Raw genomic sequence first — 27,949 nt, 5'->3', positions numbered from 1 at the left:
TAGTTAATCTAATTTAAAAGCTCTTCACATCATGATTGTGATTCTATGGAGGTGGTTTAGGCTTTACTCAATCCATAGAGTATAGAGATACTAGAGCGTTGGTGATCTATGATTGTCGAAAGAAGATGACTAGTTTCGGCAAAGGCGACTATTGTCATGAAAACACTGAACATTTACAGCATCAGACAAGCCTTAGGAAATACACAGTTCACTTTATATTATAGCACGTATTAGGTACTGATATTACATACCTGTTTTACACGTCCACACAAACATTGACTAAACGGCCAATAGGGGAGAACTATACCCGTACATATCTGCGCCTCCTCCTCATCGGCATCTTCCCCTTATTTCAGTTCGTAGTAGTAGTACTGCGCTACCAAACGAACTACCCACACACATATGTATTTGGTTACATGTTGCACCATCCTATGCGGGCAACCAACACATACATATGCGCACATAGCATAAAACAGTTACCGGAGGGAGAAACTAGCATATTTGATTAGTAGTTAACGGCCGACTGGTACGTGGCGCCGGCGTTCCACCCGGCGGGGATGACGTTGCTAGCGACGAGCTTGCTGCCGGAGCTTGAGGTCAGGCGGAGCGAGAGCGGCGCCTGCAGGGCGGAGCCGGCGTTGAACTTCCAGACAGCGCCCCACGAGTGCTGCATCGGCGCCCACGCCGCGCCGGCACCGCTCTGCATGAGCTCGACGGCCGAGAGGTCGCCATCGCCGTTCTGGTACTGGACGAGCACGGCGAAGTAGTTCGGGTTCGAGCCGGCGTCCACGACGAAGGTCAGCTTCGCTCCAGCCCAGTTGCACTGCACTCTGCAACACGTGCAAAACAGGGAATTAATAAAGGACAGCTCGATCGTTTGCACCGTGCATGGTCTGTGGCGACAAAGGTAAGAAAGTATATACAGTATATCGGATGTACTCCCGAAGGTGCGTGAGCGGTGGGGCGCATGTGGCCTGTAGTGCCCTGGCCGTTTCGAGCGGCGCGCGGCGAGTGTGTGCTTAGCTACGCGCATTCATTCATGCGTAAATGCGTACCGGGTGAACTGGATTTGGAGGACGCCGGCGCCGCGCAGCTGGTCGGCCTGGCCAGCCTTCGCCATGGCACCGAACGCCGTCCCGCTGAGGTCGAAGTGCGGCTCGTTCAGGCAAGGGCCGCCGGGGCACTCGTCCGTGATCACCACCGTCACGGGGTTGCTAGAGCAGGCGGCGTTACCGGAGCACTTCACCTACATACATATACACAGCCAAAATGTCATGAAACGACACGGTATATACTTGTGTTAGCAACTTAGCATGCATACCATAATATGTTCAAAGTACCTGGTAGCAAGAGCCACATCCCATGCCAGACTTGTACAGGGAAGGGCCGCCGGCGGCGATCATAGATGAGAACGGCGCCGTATAGACGGCACCCTTGTACCCGCATGCACCACCTGTACACGTATACGAATTATCATGAGTACTACTGACTGAAGTTAACCATAACACACGGATTTCTGTGACATGATGATTAGCTAAATATATACGTACCATCACTTCCGGCGCCAGTAGCGGCGCCGTACCATGTAGCGCCGGCGGTGGACCAGCTGGCGAGCTTGCGGTGAAACTCGGTGGACGAGCAAGGGTGGATGAGCGACGCGAGAATAGCTATGGCGGTGAAGGACAGGATCTGGAAACTGGAAGCCATAGCTACCGTTGCTAGGAATCTCGAATCTATCTGGGGCTTTGCAATGGTTGGGAAGAGAGACAAGTAGATGTGGAATGGTGTGAGCTATGTGGGTGGAAGGTTGCTCTATTTATAGGGAGTAAAACGGTCGCCTGCGACTCCGTGAGCATCCTACATGCATGCATGCGGACAGATCTCGGTGCCTCCGTTGGATTGTGCCATGCATATGCCACATGGCTAGGGTCAAACATGCTATGTCCATCTCAAGTGTAATTAGCTGCATATATTAACGTACTCCTAGCTTGCTAGCAGTACGTACAGTACTTGGTAGATATAGGGCAATCCTTTGTGTGTACTTCACTTGTCCTAACCTTAATACAATCGGGACCATGGCACCATGCATGCATAGCAAATTGGCATTTCCTTGGTTCTTAACAAATTTATAAATTCAATTTCTCTTGAAATTATGCATTGCTTGTTAATTAGATCTAGTATAACTAAGTAGCACCAGAATAATCGTCTGGAAGCCATAGTAGAAGTTGCCCCATAAAAGAAATTATCATATATCGGAGACGGAAACTTTGCAAATTTTTGGCACACACCTTGGCTGCAAGGGTGCAAGCCCAAAAACATCGCCCCCTCCATTTTTGCCACCTACAAGTGAAAGGACTTCAAGGTCAAGAAGGCCGTGAGGATTTTTGGATCACATTATATCAACACCACCACAGGTATTTCTTTACACCACATCTTCGAGTTTGTTGACCTATGGACACACATGCATCGTTTGGAGGGCACTCGGGATGGCATTGCTTGGAATTCACCGAATCTGACCGACTTAGTGGCGGCGGCGACCTATAGGGATCGATTTGAGGGCTTAATTTTTTCCCCTCTACGACTGTGACGGTGTGGAAAAATTGGGCCCCCCTCCGATGTCTAATGCAAATTCTTTGCTTGGCTCCTCCTTCCAAACCGAGTATGGACCGCCGCCGGTCTTCAGAGTCGAGGTTTTTCAAATTTTGGTCTATATGAATTATACAAAAGAGAAACCAAGATCGCAGCCCATCCCATGTTCAAATGTCGATCTGTGTCGAGAATTTGGAACATGATCCTTCATTGGCTTGGGCTCTTATCGATTGATACAACTCTTTGGCCAACTTTGGACTCGGTGAAGGCTTTCGTCAACATCCATGGCGTGAGACGCAAATCTTTGGAATCTCTTATCATGCTCTCCTCTTTGGGAGATTTTTAACGAAAACAACACTCAGTTTTTTCGTAACATCTCTCTTTCATGCCTACCTCGGTGTTCTCAAATATCAAGGTTGGGGCACCATTTTTTTTCCAGAGCAACCACATATTTTATTAATTGAAAATCAAGTTACATGAAGCAACACACATGGAAACCAAAAGACAAACAACGATAAAATGAGTATCCTAAATTTGTAGATAAAATTGTAAAAGATCGAGAAATACAAAACGATCCGTAGGGTTTCCTGCAACCATCGTAGCTAGCGGCTGCCGCCCAACTCCAGCACCTCCGAGACAGACACCGGAAGTGACGCTGAGCCTCCACCATTGCAATATCCAAAAAAGAACCATCGCCAACGAGGCTTTGTGAGTTTATGAATAGGCCTGCTGCAAGTAGTGAGGCACATGTCGTTGTGGCACGTTGACAGGAGGGGACGCCCCCGTGCTATCTTGGACCATGATATGACGCCTCCCGTCGACGAAGTCGAAGAAGAATTGCATATCCACCACATCCGGACAAACATCTTTGCTCCAGAAGAACCACCCGACCTGGCCGCCAGCGCCGTCGCGGATAACAACGAATGACAGCGATAAACCGTGAAACTAATCTCGCTAGATAAAAAAGAACGACAAGAAGACCAAGCTGCCGATCTGAAAGACCGATCAAGACACGTTGCCATCAACTCCGAGTCTCCACCCAGAAAGTCGTCGTCGGTGTGGGAGTAGAGTTGAGACAGATTTATCCACCCCAACGGCGCACCACAGCAGACAACCCCTAAATACTAGGGCAGAACAGAGGAACAAGGTCCCCCTCCCTCTTGCCGCAATCGGATCGGCATGCGGAGGGAGAGGGGACCAAGAGCAACGCCCTGGCCGGTGGAGGTGGAGATCGGAAGGAGTTAGGCGCCGCCTCTGCCTCTCGATAGAGGATGAAGAGACATCTTTTGTAGGTTGGGGAGCAGTTGTGAATCGAGGAGGGCGGGTGCTAGGCACTTACGTGCAATTATGACGTGAGAGTAGGCTTTTATATTGTGAACTTTTTTGCTCGGTGATGTGTTGTAGAAACTCTTAAAACTCCTTAATTAATGAGATGAAACAAAACTTTTGCCTTCATTTTGTTTTTAAAAAAATCGACCGAGACGTTCAGAAGCGCACTCGTGTAAATCTCCACCCTAGCAAGTTTCCTAGTGATCGGTATTTATTTCTGTGATGCCCACATACAGGATCGAGGCAAGAATGCACATGCGAGAGACCGTTATTTCAGTTGGAGACGTAAGATGCGTGGCGATGGAGCTCTTGCTAATCCCGAGACGCCTCTCCTTCCTCCCCGCCGGTCAACCAACCAACCAATCTCCGCCGGCTTCCCCAAATCCAAGCGCGAGTGTATCCATCATCCGCCGCCAAATCCTATTCCCGTCAACTCCCCACGCTAGCTCCCGGCCCGTCCGTTCCCCGCGCGCATTGACCCGGCCAGGCCACCGGGCGGCGAGCAGCTCTAGCTAGCAGAGGCCGTGATTCCGGGCAGCTATGCCGGCCTCTCCCTGACAATGCTCGTCCCGACTCCCGCGAGAGTTTGGCTGATGGTAACGTGCGCTAGGCCGGCCAGGATCCGAGTGACATGCATATGGAGGGTACATTGCTGCACGAACTGTGGCTCGCGCGCGACGTTACGTCGATCATGTGGAGTTAACTTGCACGAGTCGTGGTGGTCGTAATAAGTGCGCGGGCTCCTGAGTACTGTAATCAGGTCAAAAACTCGTAGATCCTAGCCGGCCGGCGACCGAGCACGGCCTGAACGTAACGTGACGTTGTAGCACCGCCCTCCTTCTGCATGCTTTGATGCAGGTATCTTGTCCTGGCGACCGTTTACAGATCGGCCAAGCATACATTGGCACTGACCTAGAAAAGTCAGAATATACTGTTCATCATACATAACCGGAAGTAGTCATAAGCCTAGCTAGCTTGTATGTAATCTAACTATACACAAACGGGAGAAATAAGGGGTCAAGTGTGTCTTCTAAGGATCAAGGTGGACTAGGAATTCTTAACCTTGACATAAAATATTGCTCTATTAGCAAAATGGTTATGGAAACTCTTTAATAGTGAAGGAGTTTGGCAAACCTTGCTTAGAAGCAAATATTTAATTGCATTCGCGTATGCTGAGACAGGTGATGCACAAAAATGGTGGCTCACATTTCTAGCAAGGACTGATGGAGTTTTAAAAACTTTTCTTCAGCTGCTGCAAAATAAAAATTGGGAATGGCACGAGAACAAGCTTTTGGGAGGACTGTTGGCTGGGAGAAAATTTTCTCTAGCAAACTGTTTTCCTAGACTTTTCTCTACATCCCAAGAACCAAATATTATGGTGCAGGGCTGTGTTCGCAAGAGGGGTTGAGAATCTGACATCTAGAAGAGCTATGGTCGATGAGAGAGGTGCTATGTGGATGAAAAGGAAATGTGAGGGTATTTCTTTAATTAATGAGGAAGATAGGCTTGTATGGCTTCTATCAGGAGAGTACTTCACTAAATCCTTTTATTCAGCCTTACAACATTTTGGCACGGTTCCGTATAAGTTTGTATGGAAAATCAAAATCCCACTCCGCATCAAAACTTTTATTTGGTTGGTTCTGAAGAAACGCAATCTGCCCAAGGATGTTTTATTGCAAAGGGATGGGGATTGTGAACCGGGTTGTCTCTTCTGTGGGAAAAATGAATCAATTAATCATATACTTTTCCAGTGCCCGCTAGCTAGATACCTTTGGAATGTTGTTAGATGTGCAATTGCTTAAAATTTCCAATTTGAATCAACTGCCTGGTAACCTGGCTTGGTGGCTTCGTTGGAAGGAAGAAAAAATTGCTTACAGTTCAGGTAGCAGGATCCCGTGGAGTATTTGGAAAGCAAGAAATATGGCTTGTTTTCAGAAAGTTTGTCCAACTGATCCTATTAGTGTGCTTAAACAAGCTTGTTATTGGATTGATCACTGGACGAACTTGCAGGTGAAGGAGGACGCAAAGGTGGAGTTGCATCAAGCTGAAAACTACTTGAGCAAGTCACGGTTGAAATCTTCACGACAAGGAAGAGGTGGGCCTCGTGGATTCCAAAGTCGGGCGTTTGTAGATGAAGAAGGCTTGAAGATTTAACATGAGGTCTAAAGAAGAAGACATTGCGCGAGTGCAGTAGTGGTTACGTGAGAAACTAGCATATTGATTTAGTACTTAGCGGTCAGCTACTACGTCGCGCTGCCTTCCAGCCGGTGAGGCGGCGAGCTTCTTGCTAGAGCTTGAGGTCAGGTGGAGCGCTCGTACTTTCAAGTACACATCTTGTACTTCCAGGTGCAGCATGTACGTACTTCCATTTTCCAAGAATGTCGTGTACTAAGTATAACGCACCTGTATTTCATGGTGAGGTACATGTACACTAACAACAAGAGATACAAAATATACTAAAAAGCAAAGTACTTAATAAATTACAACTGTAGTAGTATTTGAAGTGCAAACATTTTGTCGAAACCTATCAACATGAAATCTAGTTTCGAAGATCTCGACACGACGAACTCAATGATGAAAACCATTCTCGATTAGGACGAACTGTTGACACTTGTCAATCATACCACGCGTCACATGTAAAAAATGTACCTCTCATCATGGGATGGGAGATCCTACCAAAATTCATAGTGTGACACTTATCAAACATACCACGTGCCACATGTCAAAAATATATAGAACTAGCTAGTATTTACGAAATCTAGCCTTTTTCTAGTGATTTCATAATCTGCATCAATACATTTTTTTCCTTTGCCTAATGCTTGTTGGATACAAGAAAAGAAATGGTCTCCTATTCCCTGCCTTAAGCAGCATGGAACGGTCCTGCTTAAATGGGCTGCATTTGTTGTGTGGCCAATTATAAACATGTTCGTTTTTTCTTTTGTGTTCCATGTTTTGTTTTTTTACTCCTCCATCCAAAATTAAGTGTCTCAATTTTTTTTAGATACGGATATACCGACCTGTAAGATGTGTCTATATATATCCATATCTAAACAAAACTAATAAGACACAGATGGAGGTAGTATTTTTGTTTACTATTTTCATGAAAAAAATACTGACCATATACAGCATCGGACAAGCCTTTAGAAGTACGTATATTGTATAGCACGTATTCGGTACAGATAGTCACACTGAGCTGCCATTACATACTTGTTTTCTACGTCCACATAAACATCGACTAAATAACGGGCCAACAGGGGAGAACTATACGCGGCTGCGCCTCCTCCTCATCGGCTCTTGCCCTTATTTCAGTTTTCGTAGTAGTAGTAGCAGCACGGTGCTACCATAGCATAATACGTGTTGATTTATGATTAGTAGTTAACGGTCGACTGGTACGTGGCGCCGGCGTTCCACCCGGCGGGGATGACGTTGCTGGCAACGAGCTTGTTGCCAGAGCTGGAAGTCAGGCGGAGGGAGAGCGGCGCCTGCAGTGCGGAGCCGGCGTTGAACTTCCAGACAGCGCCCCAAGAGTGCTGCATCGGCGCCCACGCAGCCCCGGCGCCGCTCTGCATGAGCTCGACGGCCGAGAGGTCGCCGTCGCCGTTCTGGTACTGGATGAGCACGGCGAAGTACTGCGGGTTGGAGCCGGCGTCCACGATGAAGGTCAGCTTCGCTCCAGTCCAGTTGCATTGCACACTGCACCACGTGAACACAGAGAGTTAACGGACTGTATATATCGGATGCGTGAGCGGTGAGGCGCATGTGGCATGTACGTGTCCTGGCCGTTTCGAGCGGCACACGGCGAGAGTGCGGCTAGCTACGTGCATTCATGCGTGCGTAAGTATATACGTACCGGGTGAACTGGATTTGGAGGACGCCGGCGCCGCGCAGCTGGTCGGCCTGGCCGGGCTTCGCCATGGCACCGAACGCCGTCCCGCTGAGGTCGAAGTGCGGCTCGTTCAGGCAAGGGCCGCCGGGGCACTCGTCCGTGATCACCACAGTCACGGGGTTACTAGAGCAGGCAGCGTTACCAGAGCACTTCACCTGCATACATAACACAGCCAAAATGTCATGAAAACGACACGGCACTACACGTGTGTTAGCATGCATGCCAGGATCAGTTCAGTATGTATAACCAGTGAAATACCTGGTAGCAAGAGCCACAGCCCATGCCTGAGTTGTACAGGGAAGGGCCGCCGGCGGCGATCATGGACGAGAACGGTGGCAGGTCGACGGCACCCTTGTACCCACATGCACCACCTACGTACGTATAAGAACAAGACGTGAGTAATATGCATGGATCGATGATTCAATTCGTGTATCATTATGCAAAGACTGTATGCATGCATTAAGCAACAGCTACGTATATATACCATCACTCCCGGCGCCAGTAGCGGCGCCGTACCATGTAGCGCCGGCGTCAGACCAACTTGAGAGCTTACGGTGAAACTCGATGGATGAGCACGGGTGGATAAGGGGCGCGAGAACAGCTATGGCGATGAAGGGCAGGATCTGGAACCTGGAAGCCATAGCTAACGCTGCTAGGAATCTCGATCTAGGATGAATAGTGTGTGGGCTTTGCAAGGGTTGGGAGGAGACAGGTAGGTGTGGGATGGTGTGATCTATGTGGGTGGAATGTTGCTCTATTTATAGGCGGCAGAAGGGTGGCATGTGACTTCGTGACTCGTGAGCATCCAGAATTACAGATGCATGCATATGGCACATGGCTTAGGGTCAAACATGTTATGTCAATCTGAAATGTAGTTAGCTACATATATATTTACTTAACCATCTAAGTATGCCTAGCAAGTAGCTATAACAGTAGCACTTAGTAGACCGGGGCGTCCTCTGTGTGCAGTTCACTTGTACGGTCCTTAGTTCGATAGTGCAGTTCACTTGCACCTCCTTGGTTTTAACAAATTGCAAATTTAATTTCTCTTCAAATTATGGCTTCCATGTACGTTTCTAGTGTTTCCGCCTTTGTCGTTGCAATATGTTCTTGGTGCGCTAGTCCTTTGGGGTTTTAACACGACTTCTCGTCTGTCTAATGCAAGAATCTCTATTACGTCAAACCTTGCCCGACTCCGGTGAGGGAGGGACAAAAACTGCGACGCTCCTTCGGCTCACTCTAATGCTTATAGCCATCGCTTGGTGGTCCAATTACCTATTTTTATTTTTGTTACTTTTGAGATTCTTTGCAGGTTCCTCCCACCATAGATCTAGTACTCCATTCGGCCCTAAATATATACTTGTTGTGGATTTATGTAAAATAGGCTACAATATGTCTCGGTTCATCGTCAAGGATTTAGGACCGGAGGGCGAGTAGCTAGTTTCATATTGATCAAATCATCAGTTGATCAATACGTTCACAAGCGCCCGTGTCAATTTCCACTCCAGCAAGTTTCCTAGTGGTCGGTAATACCCACATAAGCGAGGCAAACACTCACATGAGCGAGACGGTTATTTCGGTTAGGCACGTAATCGAGCTGCTAATCCCGAGACGCCTCTCCTTCCTCCCGGACGGACTGTCAACCAACCAACTAATTCTCCGGCCGCCTTCCCCAAATCCACGCGCGCGCGTATCTATCGGCCGCCGCCAAATCCTGTCCGCGTCAACTCCTCACGATCGCTCCCTGCGCGCCCGTCCGGCCGTTGCCCCGATCCCGATTGGACGGAATTGCTGCTGACCGCCGGCGGCGATGGCAGCAGAAGCCGTGATTCCGGGCAGCTTTGCCGGGCCGCCGCCCGCCGGGATCCAAGCGTTATGCATGCATAGTTTCATACGCCCTGTAGGTAGCTAGTGCATGCAGTGCCTCGCGCGCGACGTCTCGTCGCGTGGAGTAAACTTGCACACCGGTCGTGGTGGTCGTAGTAAGTGCGCGCGGGCTGTTGAGTACTGTAATCAGGTCAGAGACTCGTAGATGCCGGCCGGCCAGCGACCAAGAACGCCACGTAGCGTAATGTTGTAGCACCGCCCTTCTTCTGCATGCTGATGCAGGTGCCCTCAATGCCCTGCCCTCAAGACCCGGTATACGGTGTGTTTCGTTTTATCGTGCTACACAAGGCCGAAGAGAAGATCATGTAAAAAAGAGAGTTAATAGCATAAAACCGTGGCTTTTCGCTTAAATTTATCAATTAGTAACACTTTAAGTTCACGGGACAAAATTCCACAACATTTCATAAAAACCTCTAATCGTCGATTGAGAACGAAGTGATGCTATTTCTAATAGATGCGTCCCACTTGTCATTCCCAATTTCTTAAGAGTTGATTGCTGGACTAATGATACCTCCAGATTGTACACCAGAAAAAAAAACATCTAAATTTCTAACAAAAGCACAAATGTTGATATAGACCGAAAAGCATATCAAACGACTAATTGTTCGTGAACTATGAGTTAACTAAACTCAAAAGACCAACGGATGCATCCGCGAATGTTGATCAAATGCATATTCATAACCAAGGCCACCTGACCTAAACTAAAGGAGTGAGAAAATGTTCTGAGGAGGGAACATAAGAATCTCTATTTTGTATTAAATAATACTAGTAAAAGGGGGTGGCCTTCTATACTTGGCTTCTTCTTGACCGGCTTAGGGTGGATAGAGAAAGGAAATCAGAATTCCATAGTCGTCTTCCTCACGAGCTGGAACAACTAAAGGTGTAGGTTCGATATTGAGGCGGAGATCAAGCTGGCCAAGTTGGCTTTTGACTCCTTCTGCTTCTACTTTTGCTACTCAAGCAATGAAAGATTCAGGTAGTTGACATATTCTTGGGATGATTTTAGGCATGGCGTATTCCCTTTGGTTATATAATTGTGTGGTTTCTAGAAATTTAAAATCTGATTTCCTTTATAAATTCTCCGGTCTAAATGGCAAATAAGTTTCCATTGTTGGAGGAAATGATGCCGGGATCTTTATACATCTAAAAGATATGTAGACTCGATGAACACAATTAGGAAGCAAGGCGACATGAACAAACATTCAGTAGTAAGCACATGGTATAGCCAGCTTGCAACCTACAGACCATTTATCGTGATCCTCAAAATTCCATGTATATATTTATCATGGATAAAATATGAACTTGCTAACATAAGAAACATATATATGTACCATTGGAAGAAGAGAGAAGGAAGTCAAGCAACCAAGAGCCGTGATGATTATGCCCACTGGCAAAGCTATGTGTATGTCGCGCAGGGGGGGACCACCACCACTCCTAGCTTTGACTGGTCTGATAAAAAAAGTTTAAGCCTTTTGTCGCCTCCCCCGCCCCCACCCGGGCCTGTATGAGAAATCTATGCCAAGTTCTCCCATTAACATCTTGGGAGTCTTCTCTGCAGCAGCCTCCGTTTTGGTGTTCCTGTCTTTCTGCGGCGCTTTCCTCCCGAGAACTCTTTGGGCCATATATATAGTGGTTTTTAGGGTAAAATACGTCGGTTCACGAAAGAATTAGGGAAAACGGGCGATCGACGGCTGAACGGAGGTGGGTGGTGCGGCCAGCCTTCAAGGTCGCGCCACCTATGCTCTTTCGGCCCTCGGACCTCTCCAGTTGTGCTTCCAGTGCCCATGTTGTTCCTCTCGATGAAAAAATGATGCTCCAACAATCCTAGGTCAATTTGACTCCGTATAGGTCTCTGAAAGTGAAAAATACGCAAAACAGGGTTTTTCTGTTCTGCAGGGTTATAAACCAAATAATGGGGATCATCAGTAAATCCCCATAAATCGATGTAGAACATGGTATTATCATCATATATGTTGCAAATATGGAGGAATTCAACATGATAAAGGATAAAATTCATGTATGTATTTTACATGCATGGGGGGCTTTAATTCCGATTGGTTAGTCCTGGTTGCGCATCTGCGACTAAAGCCCCATACCAATCGGGACTAAAGGCCCGTTTTCCAGTAGTGTATATAATGAGAGGAACCACAGGTTATAGCAGCGGGAGGAGCGCTCGTAGTCATACTCCGCGTAGGCGAGTTTCCCAAACTCCATTAATAAATCTCGGTATCATTATCGTGATGTGATTGCTTGATTCCTCGGTAGATCGATTGTGCCACCTACGGCAGTAAAAGTATGAACTCTTTCCCGGCCAGGTAGGTAGCTTCTTGTAAATCTGGTGGATGCTTCCCTTTTTCACAAACCCTCTTGTACACTCGTAATCAAAGAATAAAATACAAAGGCAGTATTAGAACGTACTGTTTACTACACATAAAAAAAGCTTTCAAAAATGTAAATTATGGTTCAAGACAATTAGTTTAATCAAAGCTACTAAAGGTCACTAAATTATGAAGTACCACTTAATCGATAATCAGATTTTTTTTTGAATGTCTATCACTATTTCTTTTTTTCTTGGTACCTTGTTTTAGCATATGTCCCTACCGGCCGTGCTCGTCTCCTTCCCAAGATGAGGTTGAAGACAATCTATGAACGTTTGGCATGGAACAAATCTTTGTTTGCCAAGTACAAGGAAAGTTGTAGAAAGGATTTAGAGCAGGGATTTGGTGTGATCCAACAACATTTTTCTATGGTCATGTACCTTGCTCTCCAATGGTCAGTAGCTCACATGTGGGAGGTTATAAATTCATATACGATCATACATAACAAGATTATCGAGAGTGAGCACGCTAATCCAGTGTATGATGATCATTCATATGATTGAAAGGGCCCTCTCGCCGAAGTTAACAACCAGTTGACACGAGTTTGGAGCGTTTCTTGCCATGTATCACGAAATCTGCGATGAGCAGGTTCATTAATAACTTGTTTTGGAGCATCTGCAGGTGACTGAGAGAAAATGCCACATGATTCTTGATCTCTTTGAAGTTTTAGGATTTTAACTTTTTAAATTATTGTATGCACTACTCTATTTTCTATGTTTGAATTTGGTTGAATAACTTAATTATTTGGTTGAATAATTTTATTTGGTTCAATTGTGTTGTGTTAGAAATCTATTAAAAAGTTACAAACTGCATATTTTGCAGGGCTGGCAACAAAGGGATGCATTTGCCGGCGTTGTTGCATGACGGAGATGTGGGGGGGGGGGGGGTTAGCTATGCCCTTAGCACCTAGTACACTTTTTTTAATCAAGAAGATCACAACTCTTTTTTTAGGAGAACGACAGGCTTAACCAACATGCCGTGGGGGGCGGGGTTAGCTATGGCCTTACCACCTACTCTAGTACACTTTTTTTAATCAAGAAGATGACAACTCTTTTTTTAGGAGAACGATAGGCTTAACCAACATGCCGCTGATTTAAGGTGGGCACAAACAACAGTACATATATTAAAAATTATTATTTAAGCAGTACATCTGCATAGGGCGAACGAGTAGTAGAGGCACGTTGTCGACTGAGGACTTAGGCCTATAATAGGAGGCAAACGGGGTCGGGGATGCGAGATATTCCGCAGATTTCGAGGATGGCATTGACGTTGTTGTTGATATTGGCTCGGGCACGAACATTGAACTGCCAGAAAGTGGTGCATAGGCAAGTCACCGCATTGACGATTGGCTTCCCACGGATCCTTCGGCAGCACAGGTCTCTACCGGCCATGCCCATCCTTCCCAAGTTGAGGTTGACACACACTCGAAACTGAGCTACATCGCTCAGCTCGCACTGCCCGTTGCCGGTGGATGGGGCCGATGCGTTCTGTGTCGGTGTCGGTGTCGGTGCCGATGCTACCGGTGTCGGGGCAATTGCTATCGGTGCCGGTGCCGATGCGGATGGTACCGGTGCCAGGGCCGATGCTACAGGTGCCATTGCCGGTGTCGATGCTACCGGTGCTGGTGTCGATGCTTCAGGTGTCGGGGCCGCTGGAGGTGGCGGGCAGTCGTAGTGCGCATGCACAGAAGTCACGACCAGAAGGATCGTGGCGAGGAGGAGGAGGACTGGGGAGGACGTCATGGCCTTGGTGGTGGCCATTGTGGCTGCTGGAACGCTCGATGCTTCTTCTTCTTCTATTTGCTTTGAGGTGTGTTGCTACTGTTGTGGAGGTAGTGTGTGCAAACCAGGACGTATTTATAGAGGCCTAAGCCCAACGAGGAGTTGATTGCAGGTTTTAGATGGGTGCTTGTAGTGCTTGTACGTACAGATTATAGAGGCATGGCTCCGTGGATCGCACGTACGGAATAGTGGAATTACATACCTTTGATTTTAGCTCATGGAACATGGACGTTTTGAGTGACTTGTGGTTCTCAATTTCGGCAGAGTTTGGCAGGTTCCGTACCTAGAATCTGCCGTTAGTTACGTGCATATCTCTGTTCAGGGGCACTAGTAGAAAAAGGGGCAGTAGGCCCGGTCCATTTGGGCCTTCAGACCCGGTTCCCGAACCGGGACCAATTAGGCGGGACTAAAGGGGTACCCTTTAGTCCCGGTTCAAAGATTAACCGGGCCTAAAGGCCTCGACACGTGGTGCGGCCAGGGAGCTCGCGGTGGAAGGCCTTTGGTCCCGGTTCGTGGTACGAACCGGGCCTAGGTTTCCCTGCCGCGGCAGAGAATTGCTATTTCTCTGCCGCGGCACAGATTTAGGCTGTACCAGCGTTTCTCTGCCGCGGCAGAGAAACAGGGCGTTTCTCTGCCGCGGCAGAGTTTCAGCAATGCATATATATCATTCAAGAAACCACAAAAAATCGTCATGAATATATATAGACATCGTCAACAGTACACGACATAGTCAACACAGTACACGTAATGCATGCATATTTACAATACAATATGTCCTCGACGAATATCCTCGATTGTCACGATCTTCCTATAGTGCTCTCCACCTGGGGTAAGGACCTCGGTAATAAAGAATCCCGCGATTTCCTCTTGAATTGCTTTTATTTGATCCGCTGTTATGAGAGTGTCCCGCAGGCGTGTCATCTATATTTAAAAAAGGAGATCAATATATGAATGTAACTCAATACAATAGATGGTACTAATTAAGATTAATTGTGAAAATTTGTTATCGTACACGAGTGTGGTGTATTTGGGCATCCCCACCCTTGGGACAGATCATGTCACGCATGAAGGTGCAGACGTAGTATCCACATAAGTTATTCCCTTGTTCCTGCCTCATACACTTTACGAAAAAATAGTTCGATCAAACTAATAATCAAGCATCGTATTGAAAGTAAATATCATATATAAAGTTTCACGGACATAGCTATATATATAGTACTACTTACAGGGTAATCTTCAAATGTAAGCTCCGGTTTCCATTTACCCGGAACAGTATTGATGAACCGTTTCCAAGCCCTGCCCGGTAAAAAGTAATGAGTAAATGAGTAATTGATTAGTTGATGATATCTTCGAATTAGAGCAGATGAAGATGCTAATACGAAATTGATTGAAACTACCTCTGGAGGATGGCAGCCATGTCCGCCCATTCCGCATATTCTTTACGTTTCGAGTCCATGACTTTTACGACTCCAATGTGAAGATCAATGATTAGGAGAATAAAGTGGAAACTGCACAAGCATAGCTCAATGATTACGAGAATAAAGTGGAAGGTGCACAAGCATAATGTATGTTATATATAACACTCGGAGGAGACTGCACAGGTGGCGGAGGAGGCGGAGGTGGCCTGCTTGTTGGCTTCTCACCTGGAAACACAATGTTCTCCTTCCGCCATTGCACGGTGGTTCTACGGGCTTCTCCCAGTTCTTTGATTTCCCCATCTTCACCTGCAGGGTGCTCAAGCACCAACTGACAAGGGATTAACTTGTCAATGCCTATGGATTATAGGCTAGGGTTTAGTTAGAAGTAGAGGGCAAGTAGATCTCGAAGGTTTCAGCCGAAAAGTACTCGACGAATATGAAAACTAGGGTTTGCAGACAATGATTCGATGATCTTCTCGTCCCTCGACCCCCCTTTATATAGGTGGAGCCGAGGGATTCGTGCTATACAAGGATTACATAGTCCGGGACGGTTTCTAACTCATCCCGCCGGATTACAAATAACACTTCCTATTACAACTCTATCTTTTCCTTAAATACATCTTGGGCTCTCGAGTCTTCTTATTCTTCGGGTAGTGGGCCTTCAATAAACCCCGGGTACTATATTAGGCAGGCCCATTTGGGATGCCTATGTCAGTAGCCCCCGAGATTTTGCTTGAATCATAGAGTCAGGGAAAATCTCTACTGTTTATTTTTACTCGAAAGCTCTAACTTTCATACTTTTTCTCACAAAATTCTATATTGTACAGGGATATTGGTAGTTGGGGCTAGTTCATCTGACGGATCAGGTACTAGTTAACTGCTCTAGTGGCAATCCGCAAAAACCTACTTCAAAATCACGTCCCCGGACATGATTTCGGGATACTCGGTGTAAACTTCGACGGGCGCCGCTTAAGGTCTTACCATTCCGTCGAGTCCCGGTTAAATTTATCGAGTACCTAACGCGTCCGTCAGGATTTTTCTTCGTATCTGTTGATACGGATAAAAGTAGCGGAGCGCAGTCTTCGGCGATGCCACGCCCAGCGAGAATAGGTCCGGGGTCTTACCTTCGCAATTTTGCGGCATTCGGAAATTGATCGCAACTTCGGCGTTCTGAGAATATATTGTCGAGTGCTTTTCCGGCTGCTGGAATGGCACATTTTATTGAGTCAAATATGACTTATATTGCTTTCCCGATGGGAGTATATGGAGAGTTAATGATAACTCGAAATATATTCTCTTGCTTGTTCTATTTTTCCTTTGTCAATTTCATCGGGCACGCGAACAGCGTTCCCGATGGGAGTAGCCCTCGAGGCTACGGCCAAGAACTTGTGCTTGGTTGTAGGCTCAACATTTTAGTCCACCTTGTCACTATATTGCCATTATCTCTTGATATTCTTTCCTCCTTCTTCTCTCTTTCTTTTTTGTTTTTCCTTTTTTTTTTTTATCGGATGCGCGAACAGCGCTCCTGATGGGAGTAGCCCCCGAGGCTACAGCCAAGAACTTGTGCTTGATCGTAGACTCAACATTTTCTATTTTTGCCATTGTCGAAATTTTTCTTTTTTCAAAGTAGCCCCCGAGCATTTGGGCAAAAACTTGTTTCTGACCAAAAGCTCCCGATGCATTCAAATAACTTATCCTGTCGCCATTCTCCTTTAACTTGTCGACATACTTTCCCTTGTCAAATTTTCTTCAACTCTATCACTGGTCGATATTTTCCTGCTTTGTGGGTCCGTCGTTCCCACCATGTTGACACGTCGTGCAAGTGGGGGACACACGTCCTCCGCTTTTTCTGGTGCTCGTGCGGTAACGCTTGTCCCAGTAAAAATACTTTTTGCCCTTGTAACCAGAAGATCAATTCTCACCACACGATTTCCTCATCCAACGGTACACTGCTTCACCCAATTCTTATATAAACCTGTCTTCAACCTCCGTTCATCCCCTCGCTTGCGCCGCTCACCTGTTCCTCTTCGCAAATCTTCCTCTGCGCCCAATCTTCGCCGATTTCCCGCTCTCGCATACATTGCTCAACCCGCTTCCGTGGATGCCGCCGCGTGCGCGTTTGACCCGCCACAGCACTCCAGAGTCCGCGATGGCCGCTGAAGATTTTGAGTGGGAGAGATCCAAGATCTCCAACCAAGACTCCAACCTGATGAAAAGGCTTGGCCTGATGAAGAAGGAAGGCGCCATCCGCTTTCCCAGTGAAGAAAGCTATCCCAAGCCTCCAATGGAGTATCGGGTTAGTTTCGTTGATCATCTTATCCGCGGCCTCTCTACCCCAATCCATGATTTCCTCCGCGGTCTTCTCTTTGTCTATGGGATTCAACTCGCATCATCCGACCCCCAATTCCATCCTTCACATTTCTATTTTTATCACCCTTTGCGAATGCTTTCTTGGAGTTGCTCCTAATTGGGCTCTTTGGAAACGCATCTTCGCCTCCGCCGCAATGGCTCCCACAACGTCACTTATAACATAGGTGGCGTTGTTATCCGTATTCGTATCGATGTCGATTATTTCGACGTCAAGTTTCCTGATTCTGTCCAAGGATGGCGCAAGAAGTGGCTTTACATTCACGAAGAAAGCGCCAACTCCGTTGAGCACAACATAATTCCCTTCGACGGGAGTGCCAAAATTCAGCGCCGTTGCTCCTGGGATGCCGAAGCTTCTGAGGAAGAGAAAAAGGCGACGAGAGGCGCTCATGTCTCGCATTCGCCGGCTTCAAAATACTCGAGGCGAGGAGCTATCCGGTGTTCAAATCACTTGCTTACTTCCTTAGGATTAGAGTGCAGCCTCTTCGGGCTCGCAAAAATCCCCAGTGGACGTACTCCGGTGAAAATGACGCCAACCGAATCTCCGGTGACCTTTCCACCAAGGACTTGGAGAAGTTGGTTCGAAGGCTTTCTCGCTCGGGCAAAGATCCAGTTCCTTCTTCTTGTCGTGTGGAACCATACAGCTCCACCAATCCACTCCCCAAGGTATTTTGTCTTTTCCGCGTTTTTATCTTGTTGCACCTTTTTTCTTGCATCTCATTGTACTGTCATGTCTTTACTTTTTCTTTTGTTTCTATTTTTTCAGGATCATCCTAGTATAACTTCCCTTCCTCCTCTTCCTGAGGGTGGAGAGGTCGAAGAAATGACCATCGTTGCCGACGATACTCAAGCTTCTTCTGTTCCTGAAAGTGAAGTTGCGGGTTCTCACAAATCTGCGGCTTCTCATGAGAAAGAGGCTGAGTCTGAGGCCAGTGAGTCGACTGAATCCCTTCCTCCTGCTGTTTCTCCGAAGAACAAAAGGAAAAGGACTGAAGTCGAGGATTCTGGCATTTCTAAGGCTGAAGAAGTTGTTCCTTCGGATCCGAAGGCAGCTTATGATCCTTATTTTGAGTCCCTCATCAGCTCGTAAGTCAATTTTATCTCTCCTCCTTTTTTGATGTACTCGAAAAGTTTAACTCTGTCTTGCTTTTTATACTCGTCGATTTTTGTTTACTAGTGATGAGGAGGAAGTACCAGCCTACGACGTAGCTCCTCGGACCAGCACGTCACGTATCGTGCTTGTTTCGAACACGTTAGTTGAAGGAGATGAAACATCGTCTCCCCAACAAAACGTCGTCACTACTACTCCACCGTCAAGCCCCCTTGTCCCTTCGCCAAAAAGGGCAAGGGTTGAAATGGTTGTTGAGCCTCCTCCTCAATTGGGCAGCTCTTCGTCGCAGCTCTTAGATGATGTAAGTTTATCGAGATCTATATTTCCTCTATTTTGCTTTTGCGGACCCTTACTCTTGTAATGCCGAAGTTTTTCCCCTTCTTACTTTTTTCTTTGACAGCCTATGATCAAGGATCTCATCCGCATCGGGTCCCAATTTATTGGGTACCGCGAGTATGCCAGCAGAGCCGAAGGTAACGACTGTTGTACTTGCTGTTTTTCCTTGAATTTTTACTCCTTCTGCTTGTCGCTATTTTGAATCTTTCTTCTCTTTCTTTTCCTTTCTCAACAGAAAAACTTGCAGAGGCTAACAAACGTGCCGAGACACTTTCTCGGAATCTCGAGAAAAGTGAAACGGCTCGCAAGAAGGCTGAACTTGCTGCTAGCGAAGCCAGAGCTGAAGCTGATGATGCCAAGGCAAAGGCTGCTAGTGTCGAAGAATTGCAGCAAAGGCTCAAAGATGCTGAGTCTGCCTTGCACGAGCAAAAATCTGCACAGGTTGCACGAGAACAAGGGATCATCAAGCGCTTGAATTCGCAAAGTCGACGCACGGCTGAGTAATATCGCTTGTCCCTTCTGTTTTGTTTGTACTTCTTGTTTCTTGGTTTTCGACTAACATTCTGTTTTATATGGCAGCTCAAACCAACCAAGATTTTGATCCGGAGAAATCTGTCAATGACCCTCTCCTTGACGCACTTTCTCTTCTAGAGTCCCATGGACGCGAAATTCGTGAAGGTGTGGCCAATGCCAGTGGGGCTTTGTCGGCGTTGTTCCCCTACTTCTTCCCGAAGAAAGAGGAACCTTCGACTTTCCTTGACCTCGCCAAGATGTTCAATACATCGGAAGATCTTGGGCTGAAGCTGCGCCATGAGAACATGAAGGTAGCGAGTTGAAAATACTGTTGCTACGGTTGCGCGACGGTCGGCGGACTCTCGACCTGGACAAAGGTTGGCGACACCGATCTGATAGAACGGTCGAGGTGGAAGTCACCGATGAAGGCGGCCAAGCCCAATACGAAGAAAATCTTGGCGTATCTCGGGATCCAGCCAACGTCGACTCCTAGTTCGTCAAGGCCGGAGGTCTAGTTGCATGCCTCTGTTTTTCTTTTGCTTCTTTTGCTCTTGTCGCCAAAGTAGTCTTTTGGCGACACGTATTTCCTAGCCCCACTGTAGGGCCCTTGTAATTATTCTCGAGAGATTAATGAAGAATTCTATCTTTGCTCTGTTTTTTAATGTTGTTCCGTTTTAAATTTCAGTTGATATTTGATAACTATACTCCAATTCCTACTCCTTCCAATGCTTCGCCTTCTTCCCGCGGAGAGAACTGCTATCGATACTTGCACTGTCGATGATACCCTGTCGCAAGAATTGAATGATCTTCGACAACAACTTCGGTATGCGAAAAAGCAAACACTTGTGATGATGGAGCAGTCTCGTAAATCATCTGAAGCCGAAAAAGTTGCCCTTCGAGCAGGTCCATGAGGCTATGGCTGCTAAGGAGATTGCTTGTTTACGAAGCTGAAAAAGCGGTCACTCGAGAAAATTTCATGCTCGAGTTAATGAATGAAGCCGGTGCGGATATGTCGGGTATGTTTGTCTCGTCTTGTGATATCTTTCATCTTCATGCTATTGTCTCCTAAAGGTTGTCCCTTTGTTGTGTTGATAGGTGCCTTTATTGATGCTCGCTGCCGAGGAAGAGAGGGTAAACACTAGGACAAACCTCCTTGTCAATCTTTCCTTGGACCATGGTTCTTTGTTTTGGGCCACTCCGGAGAGGACCCGCCAAATTATCAGATTTCAGGATCGTACCTCTCAAACCCGTGATTTCCTTCACTTCGTACCAAAACCTTATCTATGGTTTACAACTCCATGTTTCCTCGGAATGTCCCACCAAAAACTCTTCCTGAATTGATGGAGAGATTCAAGGATGCTCGCAGTATCCACGATTTTGTCAAAGCACAACTGGTAGCTGGTGCCAGATTTGCTCTTATCATGCTCCAGATCTGTCACTCAAAGCTTGACCTTGCCCAAGTTGTCGATAGGGTTCATCAAAAGGTAAAACGTCGGAGAGTTGGTGTTGATAGGATTAACACGAAGGTTACACCTATAGCCGAAGAAATGATTGAGGACCTTCTTCGGATGGATGCCGACTTTTTTGCCGATGGCCATTATGCCGACTTTCTTGGTGCTTGCTCTCGAGGAGAACAGAGTTACTCTTGACGACATACTTGAATCAAGACTAGTTATTTGCTTCTTGTAGAAATTTCTTCTTTGTAGTCCATGACCATATTGTAAAGCAACCATTATATTTCTATGTTTGCCTAGCCCCCGAGTATTTCGGTGACTTTTTCTATATTTGTATATTTGCGAGGTTGTGGACCAAGGCATTTATATATTGAAGGCAAGTGTGAGCCCCCGAGCTTTTATTGAGTACTATTTTGTATTTTTATTGACTCACGAGGTATTTGAATACCAAGGCAAGATTTTTTCTTCTTTTATCGATGAACTATATTGTAATTCGTCGGAACGATGACTTTGGTCGTGTTGACAGAGAAGAAGGTGATATAGCCACTATCTTTATTATATTGCAGCACCGCGAGCCCGCCTCATTAAAAACCTTCTCCGGCCCCACTCGGTGCCCCGAAAAAGGAAAAGAGTGCGTCTGAAAACTCGCGGGCGTTTCATTACATTGAAGTTTTACAAGGACTATATTTCGACTCTAGGCGTAGAACCGCTCGAGTTGCGCCACGTTCCGGGGGTTTGGCTCCTCCACCCTCGTCTTCTTGTCCTTTATCCTGTATGCTCCTCCTCCGATTACTTCCGTGACGATGTAAGGGCCAAGCCACGGTGACTCGAGTTTTTCATGACTTTTCTGCGTGAGCCGAAGAACTAGGTCGCCCACCTGAAAAGATCTTGGCCGCAAACGTCGACTGTGGTAATTCTTCAAGTCCTCGTTGATATTTGGTTACTCGAGACAATACTTCGTCTCGAGCTTCATCAAGTGCATCCACATCATCTTCTAATGCTTTCCTCGACGTTTCTTCGTCATACTCCGCGACACGTGGAGAGTTGTGCTCTATCTCGATTGGTAGTACTGCTCTCGCTCCATGTACCGTAAAGAACGGAGTTTCTGTGTCGTCTGTATTTGGAGTTGTTCGAATGCTCCACAACACACTTGGTAGTTCTTCGGGCCGGGTATGTCGAGCTTTTTCTAGTGGTCCTAGCAAGCGCTTCTTGATGCCATTGCGAGATGATGCCATTGGCTTTCTCGACTTGCCCATTGGTTTGAGGGTGTGCAAGCTGATGCAAAGTTCAGCTTGATACCCACCTCTTCGCAATAGTCTTTGAATTCATTGGACGTGAAGTTGCTGCCGTTGTCCGTGACGATGCCGTGGGGCACTCCAAACCCGAAGACGAGGTCTTTTATGAATTTTACTGCAGATGCTCCGTCCGGTGAATTTATCGGCTTTGCTTCTATCCACTTTGTGAATTTGTCGACGACTACTAGCATGTATTCCTTTCCTCCTGGCGACGATTTGTGTAACTTGCCAACCATGTCGAGTCCCCATTGTGCAAAGGGCCATGACAAAGGTATTGGTGCTAGCTCTGCTGTCGGAGAGTGAGGTTTTGCGGCAAACCTTTGACACGCGTCGCAAGTTCGTACTATGTCCTTAGCGTCCTCTATTGCTTGTCAACCGGTAGAATCCTGCCCGAAAAACCTTGGCTGCGATAGCTCGACTACTTGCGTGGTGGCCACATATTCCTTCATGTACGTCCTTTAGAATTATTCTTCCTTCTTCGGGTGTAACGCACCTTTGCAAGACGCCTGAAATACTTCGCTTATATAATTCTCCTTTAACCACCGTGAAAGCTTTGGAGCGTCGGATTACTCGCCTTGCCTCAACCTGGATCATCCGGTATTTCTTTCCCGAGGATATATGATATGTATGGCTGCATCCATGGTATCCGTATTACTAGGACCAGGTCTTGCTCTTCTTCTTCTTCCTCTTGCTTCTCCTTGATAGCCCCCGAGGGTTTCTTCTCCTTCTTTTTTGATTTTGTCGTCTCAGTGGATCTCTCTGTTATCTCCTCCCAAAATACACCTGGTGGGACTGCAAGGCACCGCGACCCGATGTTTGCAAGAACGTCGGCTTCGTCGTTGCTCAATCTGCTAATATGTTTTACTTCGCATCCATCGAACAATTTCTCGAGCTCATTGTACACCTCCTTGTATGCCATCATGCTATCATTGATTGCGTCACATTGGTTCATAACTTGCTGAGCTACCAACTGTGAGTCGCCAAAGATTTTTAGTCGAGTTGCTCCGCAGGCTTTCGCCATCTTCATCCCGTGTATGAGAGCCTCATATTCCGCTTCATTGTTAGATGCGTTAGGGAACGTCATCCGAAGGATGTACTTCAACTTGTCGCCTTCCGGTGATATGAGTACTACTCTGCGCCGGCCCCCTCAAGCCTCTTGGACCCATCGAAGTTCATAGTCCGGGTTCTCGATAAATCGGGGGTCCTGTACTTTGTAACTCCATCCACTCTGCGATGAAGTCCGGTAGTATTTGCGACTTTATTGCTTTTCTTTTTTCATACGTGATGTCCCGAGGGAAAGTTCTATTCCCCAAAGGGAGACACGACCCGTAGCTTCCGGGTTGTTCAGGTGTATTTGACAAAGGAGCTTCATTGACCACTATGATCGGGTGTGCCGAAAAATAGTGGCGCAATTTTCGTGCTCGTCGTGAACACTCCATATGCTAGCTTTTGGTACTGAGGGTACCTTTGTTTTGAGGGAGACAAGACTTCGCTCACGAAGTATACTGGTCGCTGTACTCCATGGATTTTCCCTTCTTCTTCTCTTTCGACAACTAACACCGAGCTAACCACTTGGGGTGTGGCTGCAATATACAGCAGGAGAGGTTCCTTTTCCTTTGGAGCCACCAGGATTGGTGGTGTCGATATTTTTCGCTTCAAATCCTCGAAAGCTCTATCGGCTTCTTCGTTCCATTGGAATTTATCTCCTTGTTTGATCAGCGCATAAAATGGTAACGCTTTTTCTCCTAACCTGGCGACGAATCTGCTCAAAGCTGCGACTCGCCCAGTTAGTTGCTGTATTTCTTTCAACTTTGTTGGCTTCCTCATTGTTACTATGGCTTGTATTTTGTCGGGATTTGCTTCAATCCCTCTTGCTGAAACTAGAAACCCCAAAGTTCTCCCGCTTGGGACGCCAAAAGAACACTTCGTCGGGTTCAGCTTAAGGCGGAATTTGTCGAGGTTGTCAAAAGTTTCTTTGAGATCCTCGATCAGCGTTGTCCCCTTTTTTGATGTGATGACGACATCATCGATGTATACTTGCACGTTTTTCCCGATCTGTGTTGCTAAACATTTACGCATCATCCTCTGATATGTTGCTCCCGCGTTTTTTAGACCGAAGGGCATTGTCTTGTAGCAAAACACGCCGTACGGTGTAATAAACGCTGTCTTGGCTTCATCATCTTCTTTTAATCTGATCTGATTATAACCAGAGTATGCATCCAAAAAGGAAAGACGTTCACAGCCTGCCGTGGAGTCGATGATTTGATCGATCCTTGGGAGGGGAAAGTGATCCTTAGGGCAATGCTTGTTTAGACACGTGAAGTCGACGCACATGCGAAGGACTCGTCGTGTTTTTCTTCGGCACCATCACCGGGTTAGCTACCCATGTGGCTTCGTAGATATCTCTCGATAAAACCAGCTTCCTCTAGTCGATTTATTTCGATAGCATGGATTTGCGGTTTGGTTCCGAAAAACGCCGCAAAGGTTGTCCGATTGGTTTCGTCGTTGGATCCAAATTTAGGTGGTGCTCGGCAAGTTCCCCGGGTACTCCCGGCATGTCAGCTGGACACCATGCGAAGATTTTCCAGTTCTCACGGAGGAACTCGACGAGCGCGCTTTCCTATGCGATATCCATGTTGTTTGCAATGGATGTCGTCTTTTTGGATCCGTCGGGTGAATCCGCACCTCCTTGGAATTTTTCTCTCGTGTTGAAAGTTGATTCCTTGTTTGGCCTTCCGACGTCCGGCGATGACGTCGTAATCAGTCATGCTCTTCGACGCCAAGTATTCCGCTTGCATCCCGAAGGTTTCTGACAATCGATGGAAATCCTTGTCGCACTTATCAGCTAAAGCGAAACTCCCTTTGACCGTGATTGGTCCCTTGGGTCCAGGCAATCTCCATAACAGGTATGTATAGTGTGGTACTGCCATAAATCTAGCGTATGCTGGTCGTCCCAACAAAGCGTGGTACTGTGATGGGAAATCCACGACTTCAAACTCCAGCTTCTCGATTCTATAATTTTCTCGGGTTCCAAACTGAACGTCGAGGTTGATCTTCCCCAATGGGTAACTTGGTTTTTCTGGTGTGATGCCGTGGAACCTTGTGTCTGTTGGCTTCAGGTTTGCTAAGGATATGTTCATCTTCCTCAATGTATCTGCGTACATGAGGTTTAGGCTGCTGCCGCCATCTATGAATACTCGAGAAACGTCAAATCCTGCGATAACCGCTGCGCGAATGAGTGCTGACCGCCCTGGTCGAGGAACCTGCTGCGGGTGGTCCGCTATGGTGAAGCCGATGTCTTGTCCCGACCAATTGAGGTACTCAACTCGTTGGTGGAGGCATTTTCTCTCGCCATGAACACCTGTCGCGATATTACTTTTTGAGCTCTATTGGATGGCCTTCCCTTCGAATCATCGACACTGCTCCGTTGGAGTTAGGATCAACATAGGGTGGTGGTGCTGGTGCTGCCGCTATTCCGAGCTGGTGTTGATTGCCTTCGTAATCGCGGGAGGTGGCGGTAGATGAATTTCGCTCCTAGGCTCCCGAGGGTTTCTCTCGTGCTGCTCGTGCGTGAGCGTTTCTGCACATCCGAACATTGCTTGGAAATTTCGACAATCTTTCCGCGGGTGTCCCGACTGTCTTTTCCCATTGCTATCGAGGAAAAAATGCATCTGGCACGGTCCGTTCAGCATTTCTTCGGGAGACATAAAAGGTCGTGGAAACCTTGGCCCACTATTTTGCCTGTTACGGGAGTCGTCCCTATTATCGCCTCGCTGCTCATTGCTTCTCTGATAATCATCTCTGTTGCTTGCTCCTGTATTTGACCGAAATCCCGCCGAAATTTGCCCCGGGGCGTCGTAATTCCGATATCGTCGAGGAAATCGTCGCCTCGTCGATAATTTCGACTACGGTCCTCCTCGGCGACCTGTGTCGTTTATTGTGGACAGCGTCTTCTCCGTCTGCCCATCTATTTGCTATCTCCATCAACGCGGATACTTGTTTTTGGATTGGTCCTTCCCAAGTCCTCGACAAAATCTCCGCGCCCGATTCCTGCGACAAACGCATCTATTGCTCTCTCGTCAGATATATTTTCTGCCGAGTTTTTTATGATGTTCCACCTTTGGATGTATTTTCTCATTGACTCATCTGGCTTTTGTCGACACGCCCTCAACTCTTCCAACGATGCAGGCTTCTTGCATGTGGATCTAAAGTTCTTGACGAAAACGTCCTCGAAACTTTCCCGAACTGTCGATAGATCCCGGCGGAAGTTTTTTGATCCAAGATCGAGCGGCTCCACTTAAGTGCACCTGAATACTTTGCATCGCTGTTGCTCTAGTTCCTCCAGTTAGCTTCACCGTCTCGAGGTAATCAATTAACCAGTCCTCCGGGTCTTGCAAGCCGTCGAACTTTTTGAAGTGATCGGGTAACTTGAATCTCGAGGGGACTCGAGTTTTTCGGACTCTTCTCGTGAAGCACGGTAGACCACACATATCCTCGTCATTAAGCTCCGGGACCGCCGATGATCTCTTCCGCTTTGCCTTGCTCTATCGACCCTCGCTTGTGCTCCTATGTCTCTTGCTCCACTTGGTCCTTCCGGAGCTGCCGCCGTTGCTGCCGCAGGTCGTGGACTATTTTGCCTTGCTGCTCCTTCGGGAGGCGTTGCTACGAACGCTGTCCCCATAGCTCCAACTCCTGCCAATGCCATGTTGTATAGTGTTTCCCTTGGATCTCCTGGGGGCGGCTTGGATGCGAGGATGTAAGCTTGTGTCGCCATATATCCAGCTTCTGGTGTCTTAGGGATAATATTTCCTCTTGTATCTATCGTCATAAAGGACATGTCGAGGTTTTGAACCAAGTACTCTCTTTCTGCTTCGGGTATGTGTTGTAGCCTTGATCTTCCTCTGTTCCGAGCCTCCCTGTGGCTATCACCCGAAATTCTAGATTGTCCACTTAGATCCGCCCTTCTCCTCGCCGGATGCGAAGCTGCCTCCTTTCTCCCGTTTAGCTCAGCTCGTCTCGTTTTTCTATTTCTCGGGCAGTTCGTGCGAGCATATATTGATAAGCTTGCGGTTCTTGAGCTGTAGCCGTTGTCGTCATTGGTTCTGAACCATCTATGGCTTTTGCCGCTCTATCCCAGAGCTGCTCGTGGAAGTTGAACTCGACGCGTGGTGTGGGCCCGACGTATTTAGTGCCCATACCTCTCCTTAGATCCGAGGGATCGACAAAAGGATTTCCCAATTGATCGAAAGCCTCCGATGTTTCCTCTTGATCTTCGATAGCATAAATCTGATGATATTTTGTACTCGGATCTATGTTGGGTTCGGTGACATCATTGTTGAGATTGATGAAGACCTTGCCCACTGTGAGAGATTTGTCGATGAAGTTGTAACTCGTCGACATCGCTTGAGCCATCGCTATATATGAGTCCGCGGATGACCCGGACGATGCGTTGTCGAAGATTTTGGCGAGTTTCTCTCTCGCTCCGGTGCCGACGTAGCGTGTTGCCGAAGTTTCTTCTTCGACTCAGTTGATGATGCATAGCTTGAAAATTCAGAATCGACCGCCAACGATCCCGACGAAATCGGAATTTCGACACGATACGATC

At 47.1% G+C, this 27,949-nt stretch overlaps 2 protein-coding genes across 2 annotated transcripts; both read right to left on the bottom strand.

The window, feature by feature from the left end:
- Window positions 1–505: 505 nt before the first annotated feature.
- LOC124671640 (expansin-B15-like) lies at window positions 506–1,707 on the bottom strand. The gene is made up of 4 exons (XM_047207989.1): window positions 1,551–1,707; window positions 1,341–1,453; window positions 1,044–1,246; window positions 506–830 (listed from the first exon to the last, which is right to left on the bottom strand). Exons 1-4 carry the CDS (start codon window positions 1,705–1,707, stop codon window positions 506–508), a joined length of 798 nt encoding a protein of 265 aa, XP_047063945.1.
- A 5,579-nt stretch (window positions 1,708–7,286) lies between these two features.
- LOC124675734 (expansin-B15-like) lies at window positions 7,287–8,445 on the bottom strand. Its single transcript, XM_047211810.1, has 4 exons — window positions 8,289–8,445; window positions 8,063–8,175; window positions 7,769–7,959; window positions 7,287–7,611 (listed from the first exon to the last, which is right to left on the bottom strand). The coding sequence occupies exons 1-4, from the start codon at window positions 8,443–8,445 to the stop codon at window positions 7,287–7,289; spliced, it is 786 nt and encodes a 261-aa protein (XP_047067766.1).
- Between the last annotated feature and the right edge of the window lie 19,504 nt (window positions 8,446–27,949).

This window comes from Lolium rigidum, chromosome 7, assembly GCF_022539505.1.
Source record: "Lolium rigidum isolate FL_2022 chromosome 7, APGP_CSIRO_Lrig_0.1, whole genome shotgun sequence".
Lineage (NCBI taxonomy): Eukaryota > Viridiplantae > Streptophyta > Magnoliopsida > Poales > Poaceae > Lolium > Lolium rigidum.
The sequence above is the reverse complement of the archived record's forward strand: the minus strand, read 5'-3'. Positions and strand labels throughout refer to the sequence as shown.